This window comes from Herpailurus yagouaroundi, unplaced genomic scaffold, assembly GCF_014898765.1.
Source record: "Herpailurus yagouaroundi ecotype Mexico unplaced genomic scaffold, PumYag 28, whole genome shotgun sequence".
In the NCBI taxonomy this organism is placed as follows: Eukaryota; Metazoa; Chordata; class Mammalia; order Carnivora; family Felidae; genus Herpailurus; species Herpailurus yagouaroundi.
The window spans coordinates 127,537,815-127,554,451 of record NW_024412376.1 but is presented as its reverse complement, the minus strand read 5'-3'; the positions used below and the strand labels follow the sequence as shown (position 1 = coordinate 127,554,451).

The following is a 16,637-nucleotide window of genomic DNA, read 5'->3' as shown; positions in this document are numbered from 1 at the left end:
CGTGAATTTTCTTGACAGCAAAGTCTTCATATTTTAAAAGGTTATTTACCTTTGAAATATTTTATATTATATATATATATTATATAAACCAGTATGTATTTTATATAAAGCAGTATGTATTTTTTAATTTATTTAACCATTTAACAAAAGTTAAAGCATTTCTGTTTCAGTACCAGGGTGGGCAAGGGGGTTAAAAAGACTAAAGTCACCACCTTTGAGCCTATTCATTACGTGACTCCCAACATTCAAAGTGTTTTTGACATGTTGATTCTTATGTGCACCACCAGAACCACAAAAATATATGTACAAGATGTTTGGGGCGGGGAGGGGCTTCATAATTTAACTTATGACTTCATTGAGTTGAAGTGCTTTTTTTGACTTTTGGTTATAGATGATCTGTTGTGGCTGCTGTGACCTTAAGGTCTTGAACCTTTCAAGGCCACTGGCTACCTGCTGTCTTATTTACTGATAGGTTCCGAAACAGCACATCATTTGCTTTTAAAAAGACAATTGTGGAAAAAAGGTTTCACTGTAAGTGACTCTTGACATAAGCTCTTTTACAAAGAATATATGTATCATGTTTTCATATTCTAGAATCAGTTATTCCTACTACAATCGAATATTTACCTCTGCTTCATTTTTTATTGTGTTTACTTGGTTGATCAATTTACAGTAGGCTTGGAACAGAAGCAGCAACTGAAAATGTAGTTTGTACAGCCTTCGACAGAGCTCCAGGCCCTAGGAGTAAATAACACTGTGTTAAATTCAGATACCGTTTTCCATGAGGTTTGATTAGACAGTGTATTTCCAATAAAAATATTTAAGTAATTCTGTTAAAATTATCTTGGCATTTATTTCTCTGCAGTAAGCAAGTTAATACAGTGTGAAGGTGATGAAAGATGCTTTGAAGACTGGGATTAAAATATAAATTAAATTGTTGGTTACATAATTCACTTAGCATGAAGCGCATTTTCACATTAGACAAAAAATTTTTCAGCAGGCAATCTATAAAATGCTTTAAATAAAATTCATAATGAAAAAAATGTACAAATGCATATACTTTTGCCCCATCGAGATGTTCATCTCACAGCATTTATCAACAAATGCTTGATAAAGCAAAGTAACAGTGGATTACCTCTTACCTAAAAATGATTTTTCTAAAAAAAAAAAACCCCAAACCTTGTAATCTCATTGAAATGAGACCGTGAAATTAACATACGCACTTTGATGTTCAAAATTCAAAGATGTTAGTTTATAGATGTACAAACAGGCGACTGCGAGTTGTACATATTAATGATGGAACCTTCATCTATATAGGACCGACGTTTCATGGATTAGGGCTACAGCAGAACTGAAGCACACACACTACTCTTAGAGTAATCCAGGACAAAACACTGCTAGGTCACAAATGGCAAATGAAAATCAGTTTGTCTGACACGGATAAGTCTATAAATTAAGACAAATCACTTACTGCTAGAATTTCCATTTGCTAAGCAAGAAGGAGATCGGGTCACAAAAAATACAAAGGAAGAAAAAGACCAAGAATTAGTGTAAGAAATCATTTTAACTAGGGTCACAGATGTCCCAGGCAAACTGAAGAACATTTAATTGCACCCAAAAGAAAAATTTGCTATTTCCAGAACAAAACTTTTTATACGCTTACGGTAACAAGTGTTACAGGGTGTTTTTAACTCTTTGCCAAATAACTAAATTACATGTAGGCTATAATTTCTCGTGTGAAAACTACAGGAGAAAATTGAACTGATGTGATCTTGGGAAAACTTGTAAAAGAAACCAAACGTCATAAAATTTCCATTAGTAAAGTGGAAAATTTCTGATTAGAAAATAAATGCATTACTGTTTTCAGAAAAGAATCGGCCTATATTCTTACAAATACCTAGGAGAATATCATCTTTGGTGTGGGTCATTCTAGGCTTCCTACCCTTACTAATTAGGTCCTATGTTGCCATAATTGGTGCTGAGTCAGAATGTAAGATATCAACAGCGGATGTGGGTTTTAAATTGTATTCCCAAATGCAATTTAGCGAGCTTCACAAGTTTGACCCAACTGGGTTTGAGTCAGATGATGTATATAAAATACATAGTGAAACATCGAGTTTATGGACTATTTAAAAATTACTACAATCAAATATCTATAGCAACTTGGACCTAGCCTCATTAATAGAGAAGGATGATTTCTAATTAAAATAGCAATTGCCATAACATAAATATTGCTTCTAAGAGTCCCTTTTGAAGCGTGCTTTTCTAAATAGTGTCCTCTGAAGGACTGTTTATATAACATTTATTCCTATCAATTTAGAAGGGATTTGCTAAGCAAAGGTGAACTTTAGCTTCCTACTGCTTATCATAAATTTCGTGGATAGTCATTCACTGAACATCAGTGGAACATAATCCGATGTCAAACACATTAGCATATCTGAGTTTGAGGTTCTCCTTTACACAGTTTTATATGGAAAGTAACAACTATTTGAGTGGCAAATACTTTTTCTCATTTCTATTAGCATAAAAAACGGAACTGGCTCTCTATGCATACACCCATAGCATCTACTTGGGGATGTAATGGAAAAGAAATCATGATAAAGTTTATGATCACCACAATTGTAGGAGATAACACAAATGTAATTAATTCTATAGTTCTCAATTACCAGAAATTACTCTAAATATGCCAGCTTTCCAGATTGAGAATTACTGCTTTTTAAGTATATTGAAATTTGCAGGTGCAAATTCTTTTTTCATTTATTTTAAAATAAATATTTATTATGCAAAAGACTATTCTGGTACACAGGAACAGATACTAGTAATGTGTAAAAAGTGTCCCCAGTCTCAAAGAGCTAAATATAAAAGGAGAAATAAGATATAAATGAAAGTCTTAAACGTACAGTTTTTACTTAGTAGAAAGCCTTGAGCTAGAACTCACTTAAACTCTTGGAGATGGAACTTCTTTTCTTCAAGGCAGAGGGGATGTAAGAAATCATTTAGTCTAATCACCTAATTCATATAGGAAAAAAGGAGTTTATCTTTCTTGCTCAAGCCATGTAGTTAAACAGTGGCAAAGACAGAACCAAAGGCTCCAATTCTAGTTTAGGGGTTAATTCCTTATTTTCCCTTGTTTCCTTACATGGGTGATTAGACAGTCTCCTTGTGAACACAGTGCGGGATTCGGAGTCAGCCTGCCTAGACTGGAATCTTAATTCTAACTCTTTTCTTACTGATTTTAGATAAATTTTCTTCTTTGAGCCTCGGTTTCCTCATCTGCAAAATGGGGATAATGAGAGCATGTACAAGACACACATGGAAGGACAGAAATAATGAATGTGAAACTCATTTATTGAGAGTATACTATTATTTTCTCAATGTTTCAGTTTTTTTAAAAACTTGCAATTTTTATAATAGTACAGTAACTTTTACAGTGACTAGAAATCTCTAACAGTGTAACCAATGTTGAAAAAGACTGGAGCTCTGACATCAATGTAGAGGTCATTATTTTTGAGGTCGTTAAATTGATGAATGCAACGCATATTCCCCACTTAGAATAATTTGTAGGCTTAATTTATCCTCATTTAATATACTGTGTTACATATATGCACTTTCCTCTAAGAAAATGTTACTTTTATTGTCACTGACTTTTACACTGTAAAAAAAAGTTATAATTTACCCAATCAGAATTTCACCTTTAGAAAGGCTAATAGAAATGTATACAATATGACTCCTTAGGTTTGCTTTGCTGACCAGACAATTGATCTGCAGAATACTAATGCAAAAGAAACATTTTTTTCAAGAGGCAGATGTAAGTACAATCTAACTTGGACTGTCCAGATACCCATCAAGCTTATCTGCTGAATGTTATTAAGCTTCAGTCACAAGCTGGTCTTTCATTTTTATTAAAGTGAATTTTTCATTACTAAGCCAATATTTCGGTGAAACCTACCTTTGACAAAGATCGTTCTGATAACAAAAATGAAGAGTGTTATCAATTTTATTTCTAGGATTATCAAATAGGGACCTTCGAACATACGCATTATTTCACCCGACATAGAAATACAGCAAAACCGAGAAGAAGAGTCTTACCTGTGCATCTGTGTTTATCCTATACACGTCTTCTTTGGCACCAAATGTCCTCTTACAGTTGTCTAACCACTAAAGAAATAAGTAACCGCAAATTTTAACAAGGCACAATGTACTGTACAAGGCACGATGACACTGGTAATACAACAGCCTGTGCATATAAAATAACTTTAAAAGTTAACTTGAAATTCTGGGATTGGTTATAGACATAGCCTTCAACCTCCACTGAGCCTAATTATTTATATGCAACAAACCGGAAGCAGGCTGTGCACCAGATGCACACACTGTGATGTTTTATTCACAGAAACACAATAGACAGTCTGCTCTTCTAGGGACCTCTGGTGCTCCATTTCAGGACAGAGTATTCTTCATTTTGCAGATTTTATTGGAAATCTTCACAACCTATACCTGTGCTTCGCCTTTGGAAGCACAATTTAATAAAGCCAACTCACAATTAACCAGGTCTGTTTGCTTATCAGAAGTGTAATTCTCAGAAGACTAGTGTCAGTTTTAATTAGTGAAACAGAAACCGAAACCCGTTTTCAATCTTGTTTTTCCTTTTCCTTCCTTTTGGACTGTAATGAATGACAAACATGTTATCTCCCAAGAATATTGACTACAGAAGCCAAATGTGGTTTTTCCTTATCCAGGGGCTATTTCCTAAAGTTGGGTATTTACTTAAGGGATCTTTTCTTTTGTCAAATAAAAATAAAATAATAGCATTGTAGTTTAGTGGGAAAAAATGTTGGAGTCATGGAATGTCTAAGCTCAAGTGAAAGCTAAGAGCCTTCAAGTTAAGCTACTAGGTTTTGACAGTTTGATATTGTCAATACCCGTTATTTTCACTTTCTTGTTCTTTATGTGTGTGACAGATTGAGCATAAAACTAATATATATAAGAAATCACTAGGACTTTGAGAAAAACTACTTGCTACATTAAGTATTCTCTTTGAAAATATCTCAGTACTAGGCATTTAAAACGTTCAACTGTAGCTTAACATTCTACATGCAAAGAATGAAAATTAGACATCTCAGTGATTTCAAAACAACTCTGTGACCTTATGTTGCTTTTATCCCAGTCCCTCAGACTGCACAGGCCCTTAGGCTTTTTGCTTCACAGCATCTCTGAAGAAAACATGTGAAGCTTTCCTAGTGAGATACAGCTGCTGGCATCCACTGTCAAAAGGTATCCAGCAGATTTCTTTCTATCAGCAAAATTCAGCTGCAGTCTCTTGTAGAATGTGTACATTAGTCTTCGTACAAAATATTAAAATGTTTATACACCTAATCATCCTCGCTAACCCAGTCCAATTTGCCCAAGTATCCTAATAAATTAGAAAAAAATAGTTTTAATTGAATGTTTACTGGCTTATTCTTACTAAACATACATTTTTCTATTCTATGCCTAATGGTACAGCATTTTAGGAGCCTTATTCAACAAGCTATGATTTTTTTTTTTTTTTTTTTTTTACTCTGTTAAAAGACAAGCCCCAAGCCGATAGTTTTGTGGCTGCACACTGGCCTGAACAATAGAGATCCACATGTTTCCAGCCAATGTAGACAAGACACAGGAGTTTCTGTATAAAATGTCCTCCAGTTTACATCCAATCAGTCTTCCGGTCATAACTGTTTCTTTACTCAGGGCTCAAATGAAGGTTAAAATTGAACTGGAGAGGTTCTGCTCCTGGGCATGATGGAGTAGCTTGTATAAGGTCAATCCTCCATGGACAACTACAGAAGCAGAATACCATCCACCAGGGGTGAGGGCGTTAGACAAAGCACGGAAAGGGAGCCTGCAAAGATGCCTGTGTTTAATCCAGAGGACTTGCTTATTCAAAGCTTTGCTTATTCCTAAGGCAGAGAGGCTGAACAGAAAGTGGTGCCCCAGGGTGTCTGGCCCACAGTGTCACCGAGCTGGGCAAAGATGGTTAACAAAGGTAGGGAGGTATCAAGGTCCAGGATGCTGGAGGAAAGGGGACAGCAGAGAAGAGAGCTGACGGTCTATGTGCAGCTTCCCTTGGTACCAAGTTTAGCCCATGCAGCAGGAGGAGAGGCTAGCAAACCACCAAGCCGTCTGGGAGGCTAAAGACGTAAGCAGATTTCTGGTCTCCTGGCATTGAAAAGAAGGACTGTTCATTTCCTGCCAAGATGGTCCTGATGAACACCCTTGACTTTCACCGGTGACCCTCAGGAGACTCCAGGAATAATGGGAAGAATGTGTTAATATATATATATATATATATATATATATATATATATATATATATAATATATATATTATATATATTATATATATAGTATAAATATTATAATAGTAAAAACTTTTAGAGGGGGGAAAAACTGAGCAACAAAAAATACTTGGTTGATAGAAGACAAGAAGGACAAGAAAAAAAGGTAACAAAGAATGGACGGGACAAGAAATGGTGAGATGGTTTCTCTGAAGGCATCACGTTTCTCCCGTATACAAATACTTGATTCAGCAAATTCATTGAGAAGAAGATTCTTTGCCCGCTACAATGCAATAGCACCTATGCTGTAAATTATATATTAATATATAATTATAATATGTAATATTATATATATGTTATCGGATTCTCTATATTCCATTGGCATATTTGTTTATTCTTATGCCAATGATACACTCTTTTGAAATTTTTAATAAGTCTTACTGGCTGGAAGTTTAACTCTACTTAGGCTTTGTTGTTGTTGTTCTTCATGGACAAGGTTTTTAAGACTATTTCTGTGCAGGCCAGAGAGCAAAGATTTTAGGTGCTGCAAATCATTTATTCTCTGTTACAACTATTTTAACGATGTTGCAGTGCAAAAATTGCCATAGACAATACGTAAACAAATACGATGCCTATGTCCCCCCAAAACTTATAAAAACAGTGGGCCAGTTATGATCTATGGGCTATAGTTTGCAGATCTGTGTTCAAGAAGGCGGTTTGCCTTATAATTAGCTGTTTGTACTTTCATATAAATTGGAGAGTTAGCCTGTCAATTTCCATTGGTAGACAGCTTGAGATTTTGAATGGGGGTTGCATTAAATCTACAGATTTGGGGGGGAAATGACATCTTTACCCATTTGAGTCTTCTGATTCATGAACATGGTATAGTCGTTCATTTATTGAGGTGGACTTTAATTTCTTTTGAGAACATTTGAAGTCTTCTGGGTGGAGATATAGCCTATCTTTGACTAGATTCACTTGTAGGCGTTTGGTGTTTTCCTATTGTAGATGGTAAATGTCGCTATATTGCCAACCTCTCTAAAGCTTAATGGCTTAAAACAACAAGACACATCTGTGTTGGCTGGGAGTTCCTTCTGGTCTTGCCTTGGGTCCCTCACCAGTCCACAGTCATCTGATGGCTTGACAGGGTCTGGAAGTTCTAAGCTGGCCTCACTTAAATGCCCGGCCTGCTAGCTGTCAGCTGGGATGCTTCCACTCTCTTCCACATGGCCTCTCATCCTCCAGGAGGCCAAGGGTCAAATTAGTTTTCCAGAGTTTGTCCAAATGTACATGATGGCAAATGCAGAAGCTGCAAGAGGCCTGAATGCTAGTCTCAGAAACTGCACAGCTTCGTTGCTGAATTTGATTGGTCAGAAAAAGAGAAGGACATCTCAGACTTCAGAAGTGGGGAAACAGACCTCATCTCTTGATGGAAGGAACAGCAAAGCCATGTTGGAAAGGGGCACGGATGCAGAAAGGCGTGATTTTCTGCAGCGTCTAGGGAAGGCAAAGGTTTCGGAAGACACAAATGACTTAGAAATCTTCAGAAAAGGTTTCTGAAGACACAAAATGATTTAGATGGAATGACCAAAAATTTAAAAGTTGCAAGTAACAAGTGGCGGCAAAGATAGGAAGCAACAGTAACTCTTGTACACACTTCTTCATGGATTACAAACTGAAACACCATCTTGTAGAAAACTGGATGGGTAGAAGTTGCTAAAGTTGAACGTGTGTATGCCCCATGACCCAGCAATTCTACTCCTAGATACTCAACAGACAGTGGACCTAAGTACACAAAAGACAGGCACAAGAACACACATGGCAGTGTTACAGTACCCCACCCTTCTCTGTGGCTTCAGTTATCCAAAGTCATACTTTGGATATACTACGTCATAATGCCTGCGTCTTTCATCTCTCCGTCTCATCAGGAAGGCATTTTATCATTTCACATCACAACAGTGAGGGTGAGTATAGTACAAGAAGATATTTTGAGAGAAAAAGAGACCACATGCACACAGCTTCTATTACAGTCTATTGTTATAATCATTCTATTTTATAATTATTATATATAATTATATATTTAATTATAATATATATTAATTATAAATTATATAAATATATATTATATACAAACCATATAAATATATAAATTATATTAATATATATTTAATTTAATTATATTATATACAAATTATATATTATATATTTATACAAATATATAAATTTATATAAATATAAGATATATATTATATATAATATATAATTATTATAATCGTTCTATTTTATAATCTTTTACTGTGCCTACCTTATAAATTAAATTTCATCATGTACAGGAGAAAACACAGTCAGTATACATAGGGTTCCAGTACTATCTATGGTTCCAGGCATTCAGTGGGGGTCTTAGAACGTATCCCCTGTGGATAAGGGGCGGACTACTATATTTGTAAGATGACCAGATCTTGCCCGATACTGCCCTGATGTTGAAAACTCTTTCCTCTTTACCAATCTGCAATTCTTTCAGTCCAAATGTAAGATTCCTTCCTCCCTTATAAGGGGAGAAAGCTCTTAATAGAAGTATTTTCCTACAGCATGTTCTTGCCCTGAAAGAATCCCCCAATCTAAAATTACCATCTCGTCAAGGCCTAAGGTCAGATCTCTATTCCATGAAGTTTTCCTAAATAGCCCAAAGTGACCTCTCTTTGGAAGTCACAGTAAATGGCATCTGGTCTGTTAGATCTGCACAATTCTGCAGAGTCTCTGTCATTGCCAATACTTTATCTATAGCTATAAACTGACACTTTCCTTTTGTTGCTAATTATTCATATACAGTATCTGTGCCTTATATTCTTACCTTGTATACTAAGGGAATAAGAGACAGGTTTTATACTTTTCCTAGGCCTTTACATGGGATATTTTTTTTAATCAAAGAAATTTTTTTAAATTAGTTTCAGATCTCGAATTTGGCGACTCATCACTTCTATACAGCAACTGGTGCTCACCACAGGAAGGGCTCTCAATACCATCACCCATTTAGCCCATCCCCCACCCACCTCCCTTCCAGCAACCATCAGCGTGTTCTCTGCCATTGGAATCTTTTCTTGGTTTGCCTGTTTTGACCCCCTGTTCATTTGTTTGGTTTCTTAAGTTCCACAGACGAATGAAATCATACAGTACTTGTCTTTCTCTGACTGACTTATTTCACTTAGCATAATACTCTCTAGCTCACGTCACTGCAGGTGGCAAGATTTCATCCTGTTTTTATGACTGAGTAATATTCCAAAAACGATGGACCGCTTCATGAATTTGCATATCCTCCTGGCACAGGGGCCATGCCAATCCTGCGGATCTTCTCCGGATGGTTCCAATTCAGTATACGTGCTGCTGAAGCGAGCGCTACATGTAATGTTTAATACTAATTAATGGAAGATCCATCTGTTCTAGGAAAAAAATGCCTACTGTATACGGTTTGTGTGAAAAAAACTTTTAAAGCTTTTCTGCCCCCTGCTAGTTGAAACCATTTACTCCGAGGGAACAGAACTACTGCTATTCTGCAGGGCCAGACTGGAGCTGAAGAAACCCTTCCCTGCAAGTAGTATCTAGAATCGACGACATGCTTATTCTTCCCTTTGCTTGCCCACGTCCACGGCGCTGGAAAAAAGGTCCCAGCTTTGGCACTGGTTACAGATTTCTCAGATCACGATACCGTTATGCATTCTCCGAGAAGTACGGCTTTTCTTTCCCCACTTGCAATGCTGACGGCAGCTATGTGGTCTCCACATTGAGCTTTTTAAAACGCTGCAGTTTTCCACCGTGTTCTCAGGTTCTTAGAGGGCTGGTTTCTAAAAGCTACAGATAGGAACCCACTGAACACAGAGTTCCAGAGGCCCCATAATTCTCACTAGAGCCCTGAGGCAAGTGCCGAGAGGACCTCTTCTATCTGGGCTACTCAGCTGCCAAGTGCACGTTTCCGGGGTCAAAAGCAAACTCGTTTTCACGTGGTGAAGAGACTGACCTGCTCAGCTGCTTCTCTTTTGGCATTGTAGGTATCCAGATGCTCTTGCAACTCCAAAACACTGAACTTGAGTGTTTGCAGCAAACCGCATGACGTCAGCTGTCAAATCAGAAACAGTGGTCCAGGTTATCATTTCTGATCACAGTCATGAGACCGACAACTTTTGGATCATGGAATTTCTGATAGCTGGTTTTTGGCCCGACTTCGTGCCAGTGTCCCTTACTTCACTCTGTCCCATACCAAAGGCTGACCTTTCACTGAAACAGAGCAGGAATACAGGGGGATTTCTGGGGTGCCACCAAGGATGACCATACCTTCAAATGCTTTCAAAAACTGCCTTAGGTGAGAAATGGCATGTCAGACCGGTATATACCTTTAAAGGTAAACTTTTGAAGCCTGTTAAACCTTAATTCTCTGAATATCTTAATACATAATCTCTGAGTGTGTTTTAACACAAAATGGGAAGACCAAGGGGCCCTGGTTTCTTCATGGGAGTAGGTCTAGCCCTCTCCTACCATGGTTATTCAAGAATCAGAGGGAAAGTACCTATCTCTAGAGCATGACTTTCTAGCTTCCCATCTATGACTCTGAAGAGTGATGAGAGGGAGGGGTCAGAATCAGAGTCACAAGTCACTGCATATAATACACCGGAATTATATTTTGCTGGATATTTGTAGTCAAATATATAAAATATAAACCTGTACACCTCATTCTTGATTTTGGCTCAGGTATCTCACGGTTTGTGGGATCGAGCCCTCCATTGGGCTCTGTGCTGACAGCACGGAGGCTGCTTGAGATTCTCTCTCTGCCCCTCCCCCTGCTCACACATGCGCACTCTCTCTCAAAATAAATAAGCAAACTTAAAAAAATACTTACTGTTTCAGCATCCACAAAGACTGTTGGGCATTCTGAACACATCATCATCACTTCCAGTGAACTTTTAAATTTGGTACCAATGCGTTGCAGACTCTCACCAAGAAAGCTGACTGCCTCATTAGTTATGTCTCCAAACTTTCTCTGAATTGTCTATGGAAAAAAGCGTAAAAAAATATTTAGTATTTCATAAGAAGGCCCTTTTCATCTTTAACAAGCATCATTTGTAATCAGGGCAAACTTTTCTCTTAAAATCATTATTGTAGTGGGGCGCCTGGGTGGCTCAGTTGGTTAAGTGTCTGCCTCTTGGTCTCGCGGTTCGGGAGTCTGAGCCCTGTGTCGGGCTCTGTGCTGACAGTGTGGAGCCTGCTTGGGATTCTCTGTCTCTCTCTGTCCCTCCTCGGCTCATGCTTTCTCCCTCTCTCTCTCAAAATAAATAAACTTAAATAAATAAATAAAATCACTGTTGTAGTGATATACAGCATTCTAATAACTGGTCTGTAAATCTGTGTTTTTAGGCTTTTCTTTGGAAACGTTAATTTCACAAAATGATCAAAGATTTACAAAACAGCACTACTTAGAAAAAGAAACTAATGATACATGCCATTCATCTCCCCATTCCTGAGATTTCTTTCATTGGGAGAGACAGAAGGAATACATGCTGCACATCACGGGGAATAAAGTCCTTACATGTCTGGAGAAGTAGCTCTTCTAATGCTCTACCTGAAAGAAACTTTCAGTAAATGTGGTTTACTGTCCTGGGCTCTGAGCTGCCATCGGATTTAATTAAAGTCATACATATGCATTAGGGGTAATATCTTCTCAAAACTCAAGAATACTCATTAACATAAAATAATCCAATCGTGCCTAAACCACAATGAGCACTCAGCGAATGAGACTATATTGTCAATGGCATAGTTATAGGATAACATGTGCCTACATGGGCATGTGTTGCACTGTTGGGTGTCGTTATGATTTAATCACAATAAAAGCATCAGCTACAGTCTCAGGCATCAGGAAACAATATCATTGGAAAGAAAAAACTACTAAATAGGAAACCAAGGAGCAGGGCAAAAGTCCAGAATAAAACAAATGCTCCAGCCAATGAGCGTAAAGAACTTCCGGGAGGGAGAGGCTGGCGGTTGCCATAGGTGGGAAAGCTGCAGAGAGAATACGTCCTTAGCTAGGTCTTCCCAGATGGGCAGCATTTGCTTAGGTCAAGAAGAAGAGCGGTACACAGTTCAGCGGATGAGGACTTAAATGGCATTTCTTGGTGCCTTAGTTTCCCCAGCTACAGAATGCTCCAAATACATGTACATTTCACAGGTCTGTTACAAGAAGTAAATGATGTAAGGGACCTAGCACAATGCCTATCACGCACTGCAATGTTAGCTCATCATTATTTTCACAGTTGGAAGCAACCTTAGCTAAAATTTTTAAGGTGTGCCGAGACACAAAATTGTTAATTAATTTAGTACTTAAGTATAAACTTGTGTGATACTGACTGTAAGCTCTTGGAAGGCAGGAACTATGTTTCTGGTGTCCCCCCTCCTGCAGAGAATTTATCGGATGCTGCTTCCAAGTTGTGCTTTAGTTGCCTAAAGGGAGGGATCTGTACTCGTCACTGCGTAAATTACCAGCAGTTACTACAGTGTCACAATATAAATTTAAATAATATCACCATCTTTGGGGAGAACTTTTTTTTTTTTTTTAAAGAAAATCAGTGGGCATATGAAAACCTCTGACGCTAAAACAAATAAAATAACGTAAAAATAGAAAACAGAAGGTGAGATATAGACTTTAGATCAAAACACCAAAACCTTATCAAGTAACTGTTGATATAAATTCAGAAAACCGTGAGCCTCACGGACCTGAAACAGCCTGGAAAACACGTGAAAAGTAAACACTGCACAGGACCCGTCGGTATCAGACAGCATCTGGCTGACGTGGCGGTGCCAGGCTTCTTCGTCGTCGTCATATGCAACCGGCTGAAAGGCAGCTATTATGGCAGAAAGAAATGGTGATGGCAGAGGGGAGGTCTGGACTTCTGGAAAGCCATCTTGCTCTTTTTCATCTTGACTGTTAATACAAATATCACAGTAATCACGACACCATCTGAAAATAGTTGAAGGCATCCAACACAGACCGTGTGTATTCAAACGCATGCATTGACTTAGAAAACGTACAACTGCCTAAACTTCCTAAGAGAGTCCAAATAAGCAGATCTCTGTGTTCTTTCTACGTGGCATCTCTGGAATTAGAAACTTAATTTCATGTAACCACCTCAAAGCAAACCAAGTCCTAGAATATGCCAGGGGAATGGATTAATTTCAGTGGCTTCTGTGAATAATTCAGATGAGAATGCTTTCATATTATGGGTGCCTCGGCGGCTCAGTTAAGCATCCTGACTCTTGATCGTGGCTCAGGTCATGATCTCGCGGTTCACGGGGGTTTGGGCCCTGCAATGGGGCTCACACTCATTGTGAGTGTGGAGCCTGCTTGGGATTCTCTCTCTCTCCCTCCCTCTCCGCCCCTCCCCCATGCACATGTGCTCTCTTTCTCTCTCTCTCTCTCTCAAACAAATAAACTTAAAAAAGAATGCTTTCATTTTATTTTTTATTATTTTTAATGTTTATTTATTTTTGAGAGAGAGAGAGAGAAAGAGAGAGAGAGCACAAGTGGGGGAAAGGCAGAGAGAGAGGGAGACAGAGAATCTGAAGCTGGTTCCAGTCTCTGAGCCGTCAGCACAGAACCCGACATGGGGCTCGAGCTCATGGACTATGACATCATGACCTGAGCCAAAGCCAGATGTTTAACCAACTGAGCCACCCAGGCGCCTCAGAATACTTTCATTTTAAATGGTCAATTCTGAAGGCTTTTTAATTGAACAGGTGCAAATTGATGGTGATAACATGTAAAGGGGTTTTGGCTATTTGGTTGGTCAAAGGCTCGCTTAGGTCCTTTATATGGACTGTGAAGAGATATTTGAGTCAGACACTCAGTAGAGTGTCACTCAGGGTCTCAGAATTGCATGTTTCACATTGCAAAGGAGCTCTGAAGGCTTTGCAGAAATTGCAGAGCAATTCATGTGGAAGAGAGGCATCTGGGTAAAGATGGGCCAAAGATCAAAATAAAGCAGGCATTTGAAGTGGCAACTTAAGCTATACCTCAAAACAGTATATTTTTTACAAGGTTGCTGTGGTGATTGACTTTAACAAAATGTGTCTCGTGAGCTTAGGTAATCATCCCTCTATATCCAGTAGGGATGCACTGCTCTGTTTCAGCTTCAATACAGGGCCAAGGCCAATGATTTTGGCTTCAACCTTTTAGGAAGCCCAATAGTTGAGTATCTGGCATTGCCGAACTTGTGTATGACGAATGAACGAGTGACCGCATAGCTACTGCCATCCAAATCGGTAATGCGAGCAAGCTGTGTCACCAACATTGTTAATATCCGAATGTACACTTTCAAATATGGGAAAACATTCTTGATGTACTGGGAGTGAAGGTCTCCTTCTGTGTGGTAGATGTTGAAACTCTGTTATCACTTGAGGGGGCGCCTGACTGGCTCAGGCAGAGGAGCATACAACTCTTGATGCTGGGGTGAGGAGTTCAAGCCCCACATGGGGCGTGGAGCCTTACTTAAGGAAAAAAACAAAACCTCTATTAACACTTGAAATACAAATGAATGCTTTTTATTGTAAGAGTGAAACTCTGAAATATTTGGTGATTACTAAATATTAATTTTTGTATAAAAATAATTATCAAGGAGCTTGAAATAATTGAATGGGGAAATAGATGCACTGATAGGGTATTAAACTAGATACCTTTATAAAGAACAATATTTTATGCAACAAATATTTATAAAATTTAAATAATAAAAATTAAAAATAGATCTACCCTATGACCCAGCAATAGCACTGCTAGGAATTTACCCAAGGGATACAGGAGTGCTGATGCATAGGGGCACTTGTACCCCAATGTTTATAGCAGCACTCTCAACAATAGCCAAATTATGGAAAGAGCCTAAATGTCCATCAACTGATGAATGGATAAAGAAATTGTGGTTCATATACACAATGGAATACTACTTGGCAATGAGAAAGAATGAAATATGGCTCTTTTAGCAACGTGGATGGAACTCGGGAGTGTGATGCTAAGTGAAATAAGTCATACAGAGAAAGACAGATACCATATGTTTTCACTCTTACGTGGATCCTGAGAAACTTAACAGAAGACCATGGGGGAGGGGAAGGGAAAAATAAAAAAAGGTTGGGGGGGAGGAGCCAAAACATAAGAGACTCTTAAAAACTGAGAACAAACTGAGGGTTGATGGAGGGTGGGAGGGAGGGGAGGGTGGGTGACGGTTATTGAGGAAGGCACCTGTTGGGATGAGCACTGGGTGTTGTATGGAAACCAATTTGACAATAAATTTCATATTTAAAAAAAATAAAAAATAAAAAAATAAAAAAAGATTATATCATAATTCTAATCATTATAGAACTATTTGGTTTACAGGTTTCATAACAGCCACCAAGATTTCTTTTAAGAACTATATGTAATAATTGATTATTCCATTTTGTGAGCCCATGAGTGAAGAAAACGCCCTTTGGGAATCTTGAGACTTTGTGACAATGTATTTTGAATACACGGAACATGAACATGTAAAAGGAATAATCTAACATCTGATGGTACTAAGAAGTTGTCACTTCTGCTCATTATGTAAATGATGACTTTACAACTCTGACCGCTGATAAGGAAAATGTAAAACAATGTTTTGCATATACTTCAGATTTTGTATAGCGTTACAGAAATTCATCGTATGATATTGATACTTGGCTCTGGCCAGGGCCCAATATTAACTTAACAACCGACCATTAGCCATTTTGCCAAAATAGGTGTTGGGTACGCTTCTAAATGCACAGTGTTGCTCTCTGTGCTTGAAGAATTACCTACTTGTTTTTCTTTCAGTGAACTGAAGGTCAATAACAAAAAATAAACCCATCACAGTCATTTTATCTTTTAAAAGGAAGGCAGCAGGATTATAGGCTAACCACAGAAATGAAGGTATGTAAGCTGGAGTAGAGGGTCCTGTTAGGGAGGGGCCGAGAGAGCAAATACCGCCTCATTCTAGTGACCGAGTTACCGTATTCTCACCTAGACAGTCCAGAGAAATCTGCTTCTTCTTCTTCACATCTTTCGTCTAGTTCTTTCAAAGCCAAGGTGACATCTTCTTCACAGATGGACTCAGGGTAGCTCTCAGGAGCCAGGGGCTCTGGCATGTCTGTGTCTTCCAAGTTGAGAATCCCTCGACACACGAGAGAATCCTGCTGTTCTTGAATTATATATGACCCTTCATCTTCAAAGCTTGTCAGAACTTGTTCCTCCTTTAACACTGAACCTGTATCCTGTAAAAACAATCGCATTTTTTAATGAAGT

General features: G+C 38.3%; 1 protein-coding gene and 1 pseudogene across 11 annotated transcripts in view; both read right to left on the bottom strand.

Moving 5' to 3' along the window:
* The window catches only part of FRYL (FRY like transcription coactivator), a 274,545-nt gene that overhangs the window by 2,919 nt on the left and 254,989 nt on the right, over positions 1-16,637 (bottom strand). For 7 of the 11 annotated variants that reach the window (XM_040484078.1, XM_040484071.1, XM_040484087.1 and 4 more), the window contains 7 exons: positions 16,356-16,606; positions 13,070-13,277; positions 11,202-11,351; positions 10,326-10,424; positions 4,090-4,158; positions 1,472-1,489; positions 628-738 (listed from right to left, as the gene is read on the bottom strand). In XM_040484078.1, coding sequence (XP_040340012.1) covers positions 628-738; positions 1,472-1,489; positions 4,090-4,158; positions 10,326-10,424; positions 11,202-11,351; positions 13,070-13,277; positions 16,356-16,606 — 906 coding nt within the window. Of the gene's footprint in view, positions 1-627; positions 739-1,471; positions 1,490-4,089; positions 4,159-10,325; positions 10,425-11,201; positions 11,352-11,598; positions 11,922-13,069; positions 13,278-16,355; positions 16,607-16,637 lie in introns of those variants that run through there. The other 4 variants (XM_040484034.1, XM_040484042.1, XM_040484066.1 and 1 more) reach the window with 2 other exon arrangements.
* Positions 9,593-9,707, bottom strand: LOC121040353 (uncharacterized; annotated as a pseudogene).